Source organism: Salvia splendens, chromosome 13, assembly GCF_004379255.2.
Source record: "Salvia splendens isolate huo1 chromosome 13, SspV2, whole genome shotgun sequence".
Taxonomy (NCBI): domain Eukaryota; kingdom Viridiplantae; phylum Streptophyta; class Magnoliopsida; order Lamiales; family Lamiaceae; genus Salvia; species Salvia splendens.
The window spans coordinates 10,187,968-10,206,961 of NC_056044.1; the positions used below are offsets into that span (position 1 = coordinate 10,187,968).

General features: G+C 40.2%; 2 protein-coding genes across 2 annotated transcripts; both read left to right on the forward strand.

Annotated features, from left to right (window-relative positions):
- The first annotated feature begins 1,476 nt into the window (after nt 1-1,476).
- Nucleotides 1,477-4,077, forward strand: LOC121761040. Its single transcript, XM_042156625.1, has 6 exons — nt 1,477-2,015; nt 2,729-2,878; nt 2,993-3,136; nt 3,213-3,332; nt 3,416-3,502; nt 3,574-4,077. The coding sequence occupies exons 1-6, from the start codon at nt 1,641-1,643 to the stop codon at nt 3,922-3,924; spliced, it is 1,227 nt and encodes a 408-aa protein (XP_042012559.1). The 5' UTR covers nt 1,477-1,640; the 3' UTR covers nt 3,925-4,077.
- A 142-nt stretch (nt 4,078-4,219) lies between these two features.
- LOC121761548 lies at nt 4,220-9,753 on the forward strand. Its single transcript, XM_042157191.1, has 4 exons — nt 4,220-5,548; nt 8,390-8,673; nt 8,755-8,982; nt 9,106-9,753. Exons 1-4 carry the CDS (start codon nt 5,059-5,061, stop codon nt 9,622-9,624), a joined length of 1,521 nt encoding a protein of 506 aa, XP_042013125.1. The 5' UTR covers nt 4,220-5,058; the 3' UTR covers nt 9,625-9,753.
- Nucleotides 9,754-18,994: the final 9,241 nt, after the last annotated feature.

The window sequence follows — 18,994 nt, forward strand, 5'->3', positions numbered from 1 at the left end:
CAACACGCAGTACGATCCCAAATTCTGTATGGAATCGTACGGTTTGGATGACATGGAGCCGTCTCCAAACGGACCCGTCGCCCCCTCCCGCCGCGCCGCCGACGCCACCCCATCCGCCGCCGCTTCCGCCCCGCCAAAAAGAAGTGGATCCGGCACCGCGCTGAAAAGTTGCCACCTCCGAGCAATTGTGAAGAGTACGCCCCCGGCCATACGAACTACCAGCCGGATGAAACCCTCGTATTAGCGAGGTGTTGGGTGGATATATCGGAGGACCCGATATTCGCGATCAACCAGAGGCAGATGGCGTACTAGGAGCGCATGGCCGAGCGCTACAACGCGGCGAAGCCGCCGAGCGCGTACAAGCGCCAACGGGAGCAGCTCCGCAAGCACTGGGATCAGGTGAAGAAGCAAGTCAACCTGTTTGTGGCGGAGTACGAGAAGTGCTCGAGGGAGTAGGGGAGCGGCGAGAGCTTGAGCGACGTGCGCGCTAAAGCGCTGTTGTTGTACCAGTCCCTGTACGACGACTTCAAGCATGAGGCCATCTGGGCGCTCTTGAGGGACAAGTAGAAGTTGCAAGGCGGGATTCTGCACACCGGTGCGACACGAAGACCACCGAAGCTGGTGGTTACACGAGCAGCGAAAGTGGAACTCGTCTGGTGGACCTCTACCAGACGTACGAGGACATTGAGAGTTCCGGCACACCGATGTCCTCCCTGCGTCCCATAGGCGTCAAGGCTGCGAAGGCCAAGGGGAAGGCGGCGGCGACATCATCCTCGACCGCCGCCGCCCCATCACTGATCCCGGTCCCGATCCCGACCCTGAGCCGGACGGCCGCCGCGTATGAGTCGTTGGCAATAGCCTCGATGGCGAAGACGTTGTTGCAGACGCACAAGGCCCTCAAGAAGTGTACGGACCCCGCCGAAGCCGAATATCTCCGGGGGTTGATCGATGAGCTGCGCCGGAAGTTGGGAATTGCGTAGATTAGCCAGTTTGAATCGTGTAACTTTTGTGTAATTAATGCAATCTTCGCCGGTTTTTAGTTACTCGTTCTGTTTTTTAATTAGTTTGCATTATATATTTGAAAACATTTAAATTAATTAACAAAACAATAGTAAAACATGTAGGGCGCGCCTTAGGGCACCTCATTGCAAGTGGGGGTAGGAGGATAAAACTGATGACGTGGCGTGCCTTAGGGCGCCCCATTGTGGATGGCCTAACGGACCAATGTTGTTGTCTTAGTTTGGATTCAAATTTAAATTTTGGATTTTCCTACATCAGATACTACATAGTACTATACGAGTCATGAAAACTACACCACATTCCTAGAATCTTGTTTGAAAAATCCTACATTTATCTTTATTCTATTTTTATTCGTTAACATGCATACAGCATACAGGCTGGAGCGTGTCTACAACTAATATCTTCAAATTTTCATTACTACAATACTTAGCAAATCCTTTTGCAAAAATTAAAACAGAATAAACCAAAAACCACAAACGGCTACTTAATTGTACTGTTCTTAATTTCAAATACTCATACTTTCCCTCCCACATATATATTCGAATTTTATTCCCAAATCCACACTCTTAAATTGCAATTTTTCCAAACCAAAAACAAAATTTTGTAAATCGAAAAAGCTAATGGATTGGAACGACGGCGAATCAGGCTTCGCCGCCGGCTTTCCTCCCGCATTGGTCTCATTAACTCCATTCCCCTCCACAGCCTCGCCCACGCCGCGCCGCCTCTCGAGCTGCTTCACGCTGCCGGCGGCGCCGGTCAGATCGAAACGGCGCCTGGCATGGGTGTCCCTCCAGGGGCGCCTAGTCGGAGCCGAGGAAGCCAGCTCGGCTAAGACTGTCGACCCAAACGGCGCCTTCACCGCCAAAGAGGCCGCGGCGTGGGAGCTTTTCACTCCAGCTCAACGTTTTTTGACCGTCGCCGTTGTCGGAGCTGCAGCCAGTGATTCGAAGAAGAATGAGCAGATTTTCAATTTGAAAAAATCAGTTCAACTCAGGGTTAGTTGGATTTGATTTTAATTTTTTTTCAGTTTTATTAATGAAAGTGGATACATTTTTGAATTATTGATGGCTGAAAAAGTAAATAATTGAGTTTGCAACTGTTTTATGTGTGGATGTACATTAAATCATGCGCTATAGTAAAAGCCAGTAATTATTGAATATAATCAATCTAGGTTTCTTGGAACTTCAATTCATCGCTGCTTTTCTTCTTTTTATAAGCATTTTCCTCTTTTGATTCATTTACCAGTGTATGTGTGAAATGTCATAAAAGTGGAATTATAATTACTCCCTTCGTCCACCAATAAACATCTCATTTTGTCATTTTCGTTCGTCCACCAATAAATGTCTCATTTGCTTTTTTTACTACTTTTGGTAATGTACCTCACATTCCACTCACTTTATTTCACTCACATTTTACTATAAAACTAATGCTCCATATAAAAGTAGGACCCACCTTTCATTGTACATTTTCCATTACTTACTACTACATTTCTTAAAGCCCATTTCCAGCCAAAATTGGTCTTGTATTGGTGGAGGGAAGGAGTATATGCTTTGGAGTATAAATTTGTTTGTTTGATAGGGAAGATAGGCATGACAATACATGATCAAAATACACATTTTAGTTCATTCTAGGTTAAATAATTCCAAGATAGATGAGTTATCATTGACTGATTAATGAAATTCTGTTTGCTATAAACAATTTATTCCAGGATCAGGTGCTCTATAGCATGCAGAAAAAGCTGGACAATCTATGTGAGCAGCTGAGTTATTTCAAGGATCAGCCTGAAGTTGAGGCTACAACAACAATGGAATGTGGTTGTAAGCTTAAACATCATAGCCTCACACCTCATGATTCTTTGGTAAAATCTTATACACTGATGGTTTGTTTTTTGCATCTTATAATGTGATAGTCCTTTTTTGACAAGAGGTTGATTGCTTTTCATTTCTGTTGAATTGGGGGTTCTGTTTTCAAGTTCAACACATCAGCCAAAGGATCAAATGGGGATGAGGAGTTCAAGTACAAATTGCCAATATCAAACCAGGCTGAGCTGGATGAGCGCCGGATGTCTGATTTGTCTGATTGGGCTCCCAGTGTCACCTCTTCTGTTGATATTGAGGTATATACACGAGCCTTTAAATCCATTTTAAGAGTAAGAAGTGATCAGTTAATATTCTTACGCGCTTCTCTCGCAGTTGGATAGTTTATCACTAGAAGATGGTATCGACGACTTGAAGAAAGAATGTGAGGAAAAGGATGCTACCATCAAGGAACTGTCTACTTATCTTCGGTCATCTGAAGTCCTGAGTTCAAAGGTTACTTACATTTTCCACTGGTTTCGCTTGTGTTTATTCCATCGTTTACTTTTCTTTATAACAAATTTCTCCAACTTTTGCAGAGGATTATGGAGTTGGAAGACATCATTCGTTGTAAAAATATGATCATCAACAAGCTCCGGAAAGACATAGTAACTTTGGAGCAGAAGGTAAAGATCCACGATTTTTCTTTATAAGGCAAACATATATGCTTCATGTTTGTTTGGCGAATCGTGCGTAGGTGGTGGGTCTAACAAGGCGCCGAAGACAGTCTTTCCCAGCAGATCATGTGCAGCATCTTCCTACATTGACAGATAATGTGGTTTATGATATGGACAGCACGACAGATCCTTCGTCCTCAGATTCGGACAGCATTCCCAGGAATCGAGCGCTTGTGGAAAGGCAACAAATCAGTGAGCAGAAAGGCTCCAAGGGAGACGTGAAATGTGATCTTGCTAAGAGTTCACCTTTGGTTCAACAAGGTGTGAGAAAGAACACATTTAGTCCAAATACGACGACGACTGAGATCAGAAGCAGGAGACGGCCTCCTATAAAATCCAAGGAAGTAGGGGCTCAAAAGAGATGGATGTAATGACTTAATCTTTTGTTAGGCCATTGTTAGTAACATGTTGGATTTTCTTCATGGCATCATCTCGATTATGAGGAAATGACAACGTATTCAGCTGCACTTTTGTAGAATACTATTAATGTTTTGGCACAACGGCAATCTAATTTGTTTCCATCACTTGTGTCTTGTTCTAATCAATTTGTCTCTTAAACATTGATAACCATATCACTAACTCATACTTTACTTGCATTATTAATTTATTAATCACTAAACATATACATTCAAAAATAAAAATTCATTTAATTTTAAAAAAATACAGTACATATACACCCTAGAACTTTCAAGATCGTGAACCATGATAAAGAAGACCGTATGCTTGAAAATTTATTCAAAATGCCCCTTCTTAAATATATACAATTTTTCTATATATAATTTTGCCCCTCCTACAACGAAATCCTGGCTCCGCCCCTGATCCCTATTGTAGATCCTCGAAGAGGTAATATTCCCCCACGAGTCCTGCGGGGACAACTTCTCGTTCCTGGTGAAGGGAACTAAACATTTTCCATATATATTCTCAACTCGGAAGCCCGAAGATCCCATGGACTTCATGTCTATTTTTGGCAAACTTGAGATAAATATGCGCCCTTCATCTGTTAAACAGATTATCATGGAGACAAGTTTATATTCAGGATGAAATTAGAGTGTGGAATTGGATTGAAGCCTTCAATTCCAAAATGAGTGCAGTGCAGAAAATTAAACACATCAACAAACTCGATCAGCCTATCAAATTATTAGAAAATAACTTAAACACACCACTTAATCATCTATCGTCGTGTCCCACCAACGTGTTCTCAATGCGCAGAAAACAAATATGCATTAGCATGACTCGTCTTAATAATTAACCAATACTACTAGACTTGTCCTTCGGTTAGAAAACTAGTACTAGTGATGTCGCTTTAACTGCAATATTACTTATATATATATATTACATGGTTTGAAACTTTAATTTTTTTATTTTAAGAAAACTACTATGAAATTTCCAAAAACCCCTTAACCACACAACGACTTCCATATCTACCATCTTATTAAATCATTCTGCGTCTCACCAAGAAACAGAGATAATAAAACCTTCAATCCCCTATAAAAAAATCCAAACACATGTACAACAACACACAAGAAAAGTCTCATGCACATATGCCAATGGACCGATCACCGCCGTTTTCGTCGTCGTCCTCCGACAGCTCTCAGTTCTCCTCCACCAGCTCGTCGCCGGCCAAGAGCACGAGGGTCGTCCTCTCCATCGAGTGCTTGAAGGGCTCGTCGAAAGCCGACGAATGGACCGGGGATATGCTGCAGACCGGCGACATAGTGGAGGAGCTCAGAATCGGAAACATGATCGTCAAATCGCCCTTCAAGAACGGAAAATCGGGAATTCAGAAAATCCTGCACGGATCATTCAAGCAGAAGGAGACGTCAATTCGGGTCCGGGTCAGGCGGGGCTCCGATGAGCTGGCGGAGCTCCAGGCCTGCATAGTGCCCGGGGACCAGTTCGTCGGGAGGAAGCACTACGTTCTCCGAGCGATCGACGACCCGAATTACGCGGTGGGGTTCATCGATCGGACGGAGAGCGAGTGCTTGGATTTACAAGGTCAGAAACTAAATATCTCTTTGGTTGACTTTTCAATGCTTGATATTTAGGAGACTTTTTGAACAACATGTTTTCACCTAATTTGGTTTTTCTATGTTTAACAAATGGTTAACAGAAAAACAAAATAATTTATTTTGTTTGTACATGCTATATTTATCAATTTCTTTTAGCTAGCTATACATATATATTAATTCTAAAAGATAGTTCACTAAAATTAATTAATTAGTCCACTTTCATTTCTTTGGCTTCTTGCTAATGAAATAGACTACATTTTCTGCTAACAAGCAATCTAATAACTTTTTTTTCTATACTTTTGTTTTACTAATTTTACATTATAACAAAAAGGCACAAATATCTAATAGAATTGCACCAGAACTCTCCCTATATATATTATAGGCACAAATATCTAATAAAATTGCACCAGAACTCTCCCTATATATTTTTAATTCAATAATATGATTATGACGGTGATGATAATAATGATGCGTGCACCAATTGTACACTACGTTCTACCTGTACATTTTTGTTCCTGAAATTGAATGTTGCTTTGTACAAGTGTAGGAAATCATATGGCCACATTCATATAGTAGTTATTATAAGTTGTATTCATCAGGTCATCCGCAACGTTGTCTCTTATCCGTCTATTAAGCGTCTCATCCCTTAATTATTCATCGGCCCCACTATACTTTTCACTCCATCTCTTAACTAAGAGACAGAACCTGCAACCCTCCATCTCTTATCCATCTCTTAACAATCTCTTAACTTACTATTCATTCAATTTCATTTTTTATTTTTTTCAGCAAATTCAATTAATAAAAAACACACTTCATTAAATAAAATAAAAATACAACTTAAAATCCTAAAAAAAATACATAATTAAATTCGTGGTAAATTAAATAAAAAACATAATTTAAAATACAATTTTATAGAAATTAAAAAAACTACTCCGCCAGCGAATCGTCTCCCGAAGGCGGTGGCGGTGCACTCAAGCTACCTAGAGGCGGAATACCAATTTGTCTTGCCATATACTCAATTCCAGCAAGATGGGCTTGGTATTGTGGAGGCGTCATGCGGGAAGTGTCCGCCATCATGGCGGTCAAGTACATGGACAATAGTGTGTTCGAGCCCGAGCCCTAGCCCGCCTGGCTTGATTCACCTCGACCTTCTTCCCTCTAGCCACCTTAGCCGCCTTGGTCCCTTGCGGCCACGGCGCACACGGGAGGACCCCCGACATCGTCTGTCGTGCCCTCAACCTCCTGCGAGGCAGCCTCTTGTGCGGCGCTGCCCGAACCGCCCCCACTACATGAGTATTGACCATCCGTCGTGTGCTTCGTGCGCTTTGAGGTCGAGCCCGAGCTGGACCGCACACCGCCGGCCCACCTTTCCTCGTCTTTGACGGCCTCCCAGACATCGACATGTCTGAATTCTTTGCCGGTGTCGTCAAAGTAGACTCACAAGCCCACTCGTGGGTCGGTGAGTGGGCGTCACGCATGGCGCCGGAGCGCGCCACGTCGCGCAAGCGCGTGGCGAGACAGCCCACGAGGTGTCTCGGTGGGACGGGCGTCTCAGCGAGACCGGGACGAGACGAGGCGTTGCAACGCGTCTTGCCTCCATCTCATCTCCGCGGGACGAGATACGAGCCACCCGCGAGACGCGTTGCGGGTGGCCTCACTGTCTTCTAGAAACCCTATAAAGATACAACTAAGTTAAAGTCAAGTGGTGCATAGGGAAATAGATTATTTATAAAAAAGATACCATGTAGAAATGGTGGTAGTTTTTTTATCTGGTTTTTGTTAGATCCAGTTTCTACTATTCTCTTTCACACTACGCGAACAGCCACAAAGAGTTGTCAAATGGGAATAAGTTAGTATATAGCTAATTAAGGTTTAGTAGTTCCTAATTAGGGTTTATTATTTTTAATTAAAGCTACTGATTTTAATTATAATTACTAAAAAATCATATGTATAATTAATTAATCACAATTGTAAATTAATTAGCTAGGGGAACAATGTAGCGTGGCTTGTAGAAATTTATGGTTCGAAAAATAAAGAAGCAAAAATGATGATGTCGTTATAGACTTTGGTAATTGATCATATATGATTCTCCCATGTTCAAGGAATATGAATCACGACCACTGCGGCAAAACTAGAATTTAGTTCGTGTTGCCGATTAGTAGGAAAAGTAGATAGAGAAAATTTTAGACGATTGAATTGAAAATAGCAAAGTTGGGAAACCAGTAGATAGAAAATTCTAATAGAATATGTGTAAACCAATCAACGAGGACTAAAGTTTGACAACTTGTGCTTCATTATTTGACTTGATGTTTATCATTCTATATTTCAACTTGCTTCATCCACCTTTTCTTATAATGTGAAAGTCTCTTTCACTTGCCCTTTGTTCTATTTTCTTCTACTTTTTTCTGACTTTCTAAGATTCAACTTAGTTCGGCTACACGGTTGACTTAAGGACGAAATCAAAGTAAACTGAAAAATCATACTCTAATAATTTCACATTTTCACTCGGAGTTTTATGAAATGTAATGAAAAGCATATTGAAAAAGTTAGTGGAAATTGGATCCTACTTTTACATACTGTGGTGTTGGTTCACTGCAAAAAATGGTCAAAGTAAAATGTGACAAACTTTGTAGGACGAATAGAAATAACAAAATGTGAAACTTTCTAGAACTGAGGGAGTAGAATTTTTGATAAATAGATGAATTAATAAATAAAATTTACAATCGAGTACTTCAAGGTTAGATAATCTAAATTCACCAGTGCTTGGAAATGTAGTAAAAGTGTTAGGTTTCTATGTTAATGAAAGATTTGCATTAATTTTGTGCAGCCTCAAGGACCTCAAGAATGGTGAGTGCACTAGAGAGGACTCCGCTTCAGGACGGATACGTGTCGTATCCGTGGGAGCGGAGGCTTGTGGAGATGCTCTCCATCCCGAATTCGAGCAGCTTCTATTCCGTCCTCTTCTTGCCAAAATCCTCGGACAAGGCAAGCGCACGCTATAACGACCTAGAGGACACCCTTGCACGAGCCCACGCATGGATCAACGCGTCTCAGGCGTCTGGAGTTCCTATAGTCTTCATGAATATCCAAACGGAATCACTTCTCACGAAGGTAGGCACACATCTATATATATACATGAATGATCTATTGATGATGCATTGGTGAAAGGTATATTGATTTGGTTTGGTTCAGATATCCGGAGACACGGCTTCTTCAACCGTGAATGCAGGATCGTTGTCTGACCTGTCAAATATCGCAAACACTAGTTTGTATGGGTTCGAGGACTACCACGGGGTGGACCTTGGTGTGGTGAGAGCCGTTCGTTTGTGGTTCTCCCCTCTAGCCGGGGAGATCCCCATCGAGATCAGGATCAAAGACACCGATACCAAGCTTGGATTCGCTATTAGCAGGACGCAAGAGGTACTTATCTATCTTGGAGTTATCTGAACTAAAATAAAAAAATAAAAAAATATTTATATTCTTATCGTGTTCCGTCTTATCTGCGTTCCCTAACAAAACAAAACAAAAAAATTGAATGAGCAGGGATTCATCTACATATCATCAGTGATCGAGGGAGCAGACGACGCACCATCAGCTCGATCGGGTCTGAGCAGTCTATACAAGCAGGCATCCCGAACCTCGCGCCTGCTGGTTGTGTCGCGAATCTCGAACCAGAAGGTGCTGCCGTGGATGGTATCTGCCACGGGCGCGATCCGCTGCTTCGACACGGTGTCCCTCAGCCAGAAACTGTCACTGCACCGCCACACCAGAGTCCCGATCCTGGTGCACGTTTTCCTTTGGGACAGAAGCGCCAATAACGCGAACGTGGGAAGCATCAGGGCCCGAGCCATGTCGACGTCGCCTCTGTACCCGCCATCCACGGAGGCGCACCTAAAGATGGCGGCTCGGGGGGTGGAAGAGGAAGACGACGGCGACGAAGACTCGGATGAGGAGGAAACTGTAGCCAGCGAAGGACAGGAGGATATTACGATTGAACGAGATACAGCAGGGGAATTTTCGTTCCGGTTGCATGATTTTGCTCTTAAAAATAATTGGGTGTGAAGATCTTTAGGAAAAAATCTTTTCTTTTGTTGTTGTTGGAAGATTTTTGCTACGTTTATGGTCTTGGATTTTTGGTGTATATAAGCGCCTCAGTTGATTAGTTATCAGTGTGAGTTGAGTTCCTAATGATTCTGACTACTTATCCAACTCTCTGTCCGATATATCACAAGAAATATAGAGAAACAATAAAGAACCAAGAACCCAATTTTATTGCTCTGGAAGAACCAAGAATCTCCCACATACCACTAAAATAGGAAACAGAAATCCTGAATAAAATGGAATAAACCATAAGAGTGATCACGATAGGGGTGCCTATTGCAGGTGAAGTGCCGTCAGACGGCCCTCGGCGATGGCCGCAGGGAAGGGCATGGTTGGAGCCTATTGCGCGTCGAGCAGGTGCCCTCCCGATTTTTTTTATTTCAACTCTATATATATAACTTATTACACTTCATTTTATTCACACCTCTCATTCTCCCGAATATAAATTTTCTCTCTAGATATAATTAAATTGGAGGGTTGTCGGAAGGGCTATGAGAGGATGGGAGGCCTATTGGAGGGCAATGAGGTAGACTGATGATGTAGTAAGAGGAATGTTTGAGAGCGCCGTTGGGAGGGCTCTCCCTATTGTGAATGCTCTAACCAATTTACTACAATCAGTTTCACTATTTTTCAACACTCCCTCTTAATGAAAACCTACTGTCAACAACGCCAAAAGCAGTTCGAAATCTTCAAATTTAGCTCTGCCAAGTGCCTTCGTAAATATGTCCACAACTTGATCTTCACTTCTTATCGATCTCTTGATTCAAACCTTTTCTAGAACAAAATGGTGATGTACTTCAATGTGTTTTGTTCGAGCATGAAACACTGGTTTTCAGCAAGCTTAATACTCCCTTTGTGTGCCATTAAAAACGTTACACCTTGACCCGATACAAGTTTTAAGAAATGTAATAGAAAGTGGGTTTGAAAAGTTATTGGAATGTGAGTCCTACTTTTATAATATATTAGTTTTATACTCCTTATGTCCCTCCATAAGCGAGTCACTTTTTTGGGTATGAGATTTAAGGAAATTGATAATTAAAGAGTTAAAGTGGAAAAAGTAAAGTATGAGAAAGGGAAAATGAGAAAAAGTGAAAAAAATAAAGTACGTGGAAAAATAAAGTAAAAGAGAATTTTTTTTATTACAATGGAAATGACTTACTTATGGTGGGACATCCCAAAAAGAAAAGTGACTCGCTTTTTGTGTGACGGATGGAGTAATAAAATGTGAGAAGAATGAGTTAATGGATTGTGGTGTCCATTACCAAAAGTAGTAAAAAATAAGTGTGACAAGTATTGACAGATAAACCGAAAAGGAAACTAATGACAAGTAATGGGGGACGGAGGGAGTAGCACTTTTCATTGTCATAACAAATCAAAACCGAATACTTCAAGTCACTAAAAATTTCTCAGACAAACCTCTTAAGCAAAAAATACTCTTGAACGACCATAGGAATTTCCACATAATCAACCTTAGCAATTGTGCTTTGCTTTTTGCTACACCACAAGATTGTTGTTGATCCCGTTACTCTCTTGGGTCTTTGCATGTATCCATGATAAGTAAATGGATGTATGATTTGCTAATTTATGCTCAACAACTCCATTTTGTTGTGGAGTTTCAGGACACATCATATGACATTGAATATCATTTTCTTTGTAATAATTCAGAAATTGATCAGACGTGAAATCACCTCTATTATTAGTGCATTGGCATTTTAATTTTAGTGTAAATTCTTTCTCCACTTGTTCCATGAACCGAATAAACATGGAGAATGCTTCACTAAGATAAAGATATATGAGAATCAAGAAAAATCATTCACGATAATCATTACATAACAAAAGCCATAATAAATTGGGTGTGTATGTGGGCTCATCAGATCCGAGTGAAGTAGCTACAGCACTGCAGAAGCTTTATTCATTGAATTTTTGAAGCGAGAAGATGTGATTTTCGGTATTGGCAACCGGAACAAACTACGTCTAGATAAATATTCTTGAACTGAGGGACACCTTCAATAGGATTCTTCTAATAATTTTATTTTTTGCAACAGCAGAAAAACCAACATCGCCTAATCGAGCATGCCAAAATGTGGCACTGGTATATTGACTTGTTTTCTCAATATATGCTTCATTTGCAGACAATATATAGAATGAATCTTTTTTTTCTTTCCAAGGTGTTTTATAATGGAAATAATTTTCACATCATGTGAAACCAAAATGATGCAGAAACGTATAGAGAATGACTGAATTGATAAATAAAAAAGAACTCAACTAATTGCAAACTAAGAATATAAAAACTCAATATAAAATTAATATTCAAAGACTGTCTTTTAAAATCAATCATAAGGCCTTTATATAGGCAAAGGGAATTCCTAAACTTATAGAAAATAAAATTCAAAGGAAATAACTAAAAGGAAAGTTAGAAAAAAGGAAAACCTAATTTGGTAGAAGGAAAAAACAATTACTCCTAATATTTTTCCATCTACTGATTCTATTAACTAGAAAATAAATAAAAACCAAAATATGACTTGCTTAGCCTCCAAGTCTTGTCTTCTAGCACTGCATCATACTCCCCTTCTTGAAAAAGACTCGTCCTCGAGTCTGCTTTATCAAAATAGCATCTTAACCCATTAAAAATTACTCCAACTATATCAATCATCATGTCATCCTTCTTGCAAGGATGAAAACCACTGGCTTAAGCTCTCTCTACCTCTTCCGTTTACCAAAAGTGATAGTATCTCAGCACTTGGAGTCTTGACAATTAAGTATGGAGGCAACAACGTGCCACCATAATCCAAAAGTATAGCCTTGTGTTTGGCTTTATAATAAGCAGCCACCATATCATCAATAGAATTTTTTTAAAAAATTAGGATCCAATGCCACCATTCGAAACCCAAATCCAAGACCGATACCCCAGCATCTTTTCCAGAAACGGTCGTCACAAGTTCTTTCCATATCTTGTAAGAAGCTTCTAGACCAGGAAGCTACATTATGAGTGCTAACATATCGGTAGTGCTTCTCATGTCGTAACTCCTTCTCCGATTCCGACATTGATATAGACTCGTTTATTGCCTGAGTCAAGACAGTTGCACGAGTAGTACCATCGCCATCAACACTATTGGTTGCTTTTACAACCTGCTTCACAAGATTTGCTCCGAGATTTTTGGCATTATCAGAAAATTCAATGCTTTTGGCTACCGTGACACCATCCTTTGTGACCTTGGGGTTTCCTTTTGTCTCAATAATTACATTGCGACCCTTTTGCCCCATTGTCACTTTTACAGCATCGCCGAGTTCATTACCCCGGCAAGCATTGATGCATTATTTTTTAGCACTACAACTACTTGCAGGTATACAAGGCAGAAATAGTATAGCTAAGGGTTAGTACCGTGATATCAAACACTGGGAATAGGATTACAACTGTCTATCATATACTATACTAGGCGTTATACACTATCTAGAAAAACAGAGTTTTGGGTTTGAAATTTATAAAACTAGACATAAATAAATAAGGTAAAACAATAAAAGCAAATAGAGGAATTTCAAGGATAAAGATTTCACTAACTCTTTAGTTATTCTAATTAGTTCTACGTTCATCCGACTTAAGTTTTACAACGATTTCTCACTATCATTCATCATGTCACAATTATTGTATGAACACATAACATAAATCAATCAAAGCTATAACCGATCAGAGATTGACAATAATCAAGGTAACAGCCAATTAGTCGAACAAAAGCTCAGGAAAAACTAAGTGCAAAGAGTTCTGAACATTAAACATAAAACGAACTACATAAAAATCAATTACTATCAATCCTCAAAATTCTATTGTTTAGTAATCCATAGACAGATGAACTAAAACAATAATTAAAGTACGAGGCATGAAATAAACAAAATTCAAGGTTGAATCATGAAGTCTTCATGCACCTCTTGCCTTGCTTCCATCTCAATAATGGCGAAAGAATTAAAATATGGAGTAGAGAGGGAGGAACCTTGGAGGCTCCCCAAAGGGAGGCTATAAATTGGTGAATATTATGAATTAGGTTATGGGGTATATATAGTATTGAAAAACATTTAAACTTCGTAAAAAGTGTCCTATAAGTTAGAAATTTCGTGCTCCATAGGTTAAGGAAAAGATTTGGCTTCACAAGGTAATAGTTTCTTTCCTTCCATGAATTTCCGCCTAAATTCAGCACTTTGATAGCAATGCGCGACTTTCAATGGCCATAACTTTCTCCACATAACTCCTATTGAGATGATCAAGGTACCAACGTGAAACTATTTCAAAGATGAAGAGAATGATACGTAGCACGCCCTGGTCGAACTTAAAAATCACCAAAAACATAAGTTTGAACTGGGACTGCTGCGCCCGAACAGGCCCAGCGGCCGTTGGGAAAGTTTCCGAGCTCTTTGGACAGCTTTCAGCGACCGCTGGGTTGCACTTCAGCTCCAGCTTTCAGATTTTGACTTATTATGTCCTTTTAGCTCTATTTTGCACATTTCTCACAAAACACGTCAAAAATACCAAAATGGATAAAATATACAAATAGTGGAGATGTAATGCAACTTTGACACTCAAAACGGACCAAATAATGACCTTAAAACGGTGTAAAATCCAAGCATATTAGCATTGCTGCCCGAGCTCTATCACAGTAACAAACATTCCCAAACATGAATCCAGGAGGTAGTTTCCCCCTTTAGCCTCGTCGTACTCCTCATCGTCATCGATGGCAACGCCCTCATCTTCGGCAACGTCATCAAATTTCACGGAAGAAGGCGAGGATTCGTTCATCAACAATATATCATCGTCGTATACGGGTTTATCATACACCGGCATCAACAATATATCCTCGTCATATACGGACTTATCATACACTAACATCGACGATATATCTTCGTCGTATACGGGCTTATCATACACCGGGATCAACAATATATCCTCGTCGTATACGTGTTTATCATACACCGGCATTGACAATATATCCTCGTCGTAACGGGCTTATCATATACCGACATTGACAATATATTGTTGTTACGATTCTTCGGTGGTTAGGGGAGCTCATAGAATATATCATCGTCCTATACAGGCGTATCATAGACCAGCATCGAAAATATATTGCTATGACTATTCTTCGACGGTTCATCCGCATCAGATGATGTGAAGACGTCGCTAAATAATGGATCGTCCATCGGGGCATTAGACCTCACCGAGTTGGATTTCCCTTGATGCTCATCCAGTCGTGCCAATCGTCGCTTTAGGTCTCGAACCTGTTGTCGCAGATCACCGTTCTCGATGTCGCGCTGGAGGTCTCGAACCTATTGTGTCAGATCATCCTTCTCGATGTCGTGCTGGAGGTCTCGAACCTATTGTGTCAGATCATCCTTCTCGATGTCGCGCAGATCATGCTGCCGTGCAGCCTCTTTGTTTGGGAGATCTCCACGATCGCCGCCTCGAGCATCGCCACGTCTGCTGCCATGTCTACATTCAGCCATTGGTAATCAACTTGGATTGTGATACCAAATGATGCAGAAACGTAAATAGAATGACTGAACTGGTAAAAAAACAACTCAACTAGTTGAGAACTAAGAATATAAAAACTCAATGTAAAATTTATATTCAAAGTCTGTCTTTTAAGATTAGCAATGAGGCCTTTATATAGGAAAAGAGAAATCCTAAACTTATTGAAAATAAAACTTAAAGGAAATAACTAAAAGGAAAATAAACAAAAAAAGGAGAACCTAATTTTGTAGAATGAAAAAACAATTACTCCTAATACATTTCCATCTACTAATTCTATTAACTAGGAAATAAATAAAACCCAAAATATAACTTGCTTAGCCTCCAAGTCTTGTCTTCCAGAACCGTATAAAAAAAGAAGATACCTCCTAGAATCTGCAATTTGAGAAACCGACACAAAATTCTTCTTCAAGGGACATGCTAAATATTCTCAAGAGAAACATCCTTCTTGATGCAGAATCGACCTTCATTTACTACAGGGTGTAGCGAATCATCTGCGGTCACAATAACCTTCTTTTGATTGTGCGGACGAACACACGAGAGTAGAGATTCTTTTCTAGTTACTTGGTCATAGCATTTCAAATCAACAATCCATTCATAGTTGCAGTCTATAGAGACATTAACACCTGCATCGGCTTGTGCAACTGGATTTGGTGCCTTAGCCCCGACAGATATCTTCAATAATAGGTACTTATCTCACTTTGGTCGTCCATGCTCATCATTTTCATAAGCAACATTTGCTCCTTCTTTGGTAAAATCTTTGCAACAAATGCGTTGAATATGTTTAGCTTTTCCACATCGTTCACACTTCACCTTGACACGAAAATTGCACTCAATGTGTCTGAGCTTTCCACATCTATAATATTATAGAGAAGATTTCTTTGGATGTCCTTCCCATTTGGAAATTACCACTGGTTGATGGAATTTAGATGTAAAATTGCTCTTTCCTTTGTCTTTTTGCATAAAGAACCTTTTCGATACGAGACGAACACTAGTTGTTAACACTAATTATTTGTTTTACCAATGCTTCTTAGTCTAATAGCAAATTTTCCAATACCTTGATCAAAGGTTGATTTACCTAGCCTTGTATTGAAGAGATAAATGGCAACTCTTCATCTAATCCTTGTATAAAATATTGGCGCAACCTAGCTTATTTTACAGCTCCCTCTGCATCTAATTTCAAAATTTCAGAACATAAACTTTTAACTTTCAGAAAATAAACTGAAATCATTAGCTTGGTTTGAATCGTCCTAGTAAGTTCATGCTACAAAATTTAGAGCCTCATTGATAGGTCTCGTTTCAAGCATAGTTTAATGGTAGTTAACATACTAATTGGGGATTTGATGTAAGAAATAGTGGAGATTTAAGTGTGCAGGAACTGAAAAGCAACGAAATGGTAGTGTGCAGTGATCGAGTGGTGCAGAAGGCAAAAATGATCATGAATTGGGACAAACTGATCAATAGAGCGAGATGATCTTGTCGAGTAGCTGTACAAACTGATCAAGAGAGCGAGATGACCATGCCGAGTAGCTACTGATCAAAACAGTCCAAACACAATGGAATTGCAAAAGGATGAGTCAGATGAGAGAGAAAGAAGGAGTGCCCTTTTCAGCAAGGGTATTAATGCCAAATCATGATGATCTTGCCCTAGGGATTGGTGCCCAAGCCGTCCTATAAATAGAGGAAGAAAATGGGAAGAAATCATCATCTCTCGCCTCGGTTCACCTGCGATCAGGAGGGAGTTCACATTCTCTCACACACACACACACACACAACGGAGTTAGTAGCGAGCATGGAGAAAGGAGGTTAGATAGCATCTGGAATCAAGTTCTATCGTAGCAACACTCTCTTCTTTCACATCTTGGAGGGGGAGAGCTTAGTTTAGAAAGAATGCTTTTGTTCGTTCATGTGTCCTTAAGCTCCGAGGAGCAGCTACAATCGTCTCATTTTGTTTTCATTTTGTTTTCATGATGCACGTTTGAATCTACTGTTATTTCTCAAGTTTTCTTAGTTACATCTTTGTTGCAAGTTTATTTTGTCGTTGAATTTTGAATCCGAGTTTCGATCTGTTGTTTGATTCTGGAATTCTGAGAAATGTTCAGTGGAATGAAGTTTGGATATGGAGTTTCAGCAATTGGTCTTGTTCTGTTCATGTTTGGTTATATTTGATTGTCGTTTGATTGTTTAGATCTAGGTTGGTAATGTTCTTATCGTTGTTTGATGTTTTAGATTTAGCTGTTCTTAGTTAGATTTACGTCGGATCTAAGTTTTCATATGTCAGCTTGCATGAAACTAGAGTAGTTACTGTCGATCTACCTTTAATTCGTTTAAATTGCATGGATCTAGTTCTGATTTAGTTGATTTCCTATTTTATGCTACGTGCTCTGTTCAGATCTGTTGCAGTTGATTAGCTAGTCTATTTTGGTTTGTTTGGAGGAGAAGAAGATCGTAGTTAGTTAGTGTAGAGTACCTTTAAATTTTCGAGTTCGGTTGATCAGTTGTAAATAGCAATAGGTTAGTCAGTTTAAGAGTGGTCAGTTTAATAGTACTGTGGGCTAAGGTCTTGAAAGCAGTTCTCGATCTGGTTTGTGCACCCGATAACAAGTGGATTGTCTAGGAGCTGTCTTGATCAGTTGGTCAATGTCTTCTTGATCAATCTGCGTTTATTTGCTATTTCACACTTGAGCGAGAGTGAGCACCTTTCACTCATCATGTTCTTTTGAGTGGACAATCTTTCAAGTGCCTCCCACACTGTTTTGGGCGATTGCACATTACGAACATGGTCAATATACTCTTTACTGATTGACGTTCACAAAGCAAATAAAGCTTTGCTGCACTTGATTTTCCATTTTCTCCTTGCTTCTCCATTTTGTGGTGAATCTTAGAGAAGTACATCTTCACCAGATATAAGATCCCACAAATCCTGTACTCGCAGGTAAGCTTCCATACATAACTTCCAATAATTGTAATTGTCATCTACAAGCTTGTGTACAGAGGTAGTGCTTCCACCATTCATCTTATTATAGTAATAAAATCAAACACCCGACAGACAACCTTGCTCTGATACCACTACTTACTATCGTCGAGTGAACATTAGTTTGATATTGTCTGCTTTGACTCAAGTCCGTCTGCACGGATTTATTTTTGAGTTACTCTCAAAAGCCCCAAACTAATTGGAGTTTGACAACATTTATATATAGCTTCCAACTTCTCTCACTCATCTAATACAGAATGAGTTTGTATCCCAACAAACCCCGCTTCAAACCGAGACCACATCGAGAATGCAGTCGACACATCGAGACATTACGGGCCCGACACGAACTTAAGTAATCGTGGGCTCAATTCAAACATGGGCCATTTGTAAAAAATCATGGATTAAATATGCCCGGTCAATGGATTTTGACCAAATAATAAATGTGACGAGACATTTAATTTTGTGAAATTAAATGACATAGCGTCGATCTACATTTTACGTAGGTAAATGTAGTATATTCACTTTCTCAAATCCGATTTCCGGTGAGTGAGAAATAGTGGATTAAAGTTGGGCATAATTAGCTTTTAATTAAAGCTTGGAGATGGAGCTTAGGGAATAATTAACTAGTGTTAATTATCCCACATTGGAGGATTAACACATCTTTAATGTGTATAAATTAAGTGACTTTATGTTACTTAATAATTATAGTGGACCAAGATGGGTGAAAGAGCCCACACGCGCGCACACGCGCGCGCCGCCGCCGCCCGCCCGCCCGAGCCCGAGCCCGTGCCCGTGCCCGTGCACGTGCTCGTGCTCGTGCTCGTGCTCGTGGTCGCGGGCGCGGG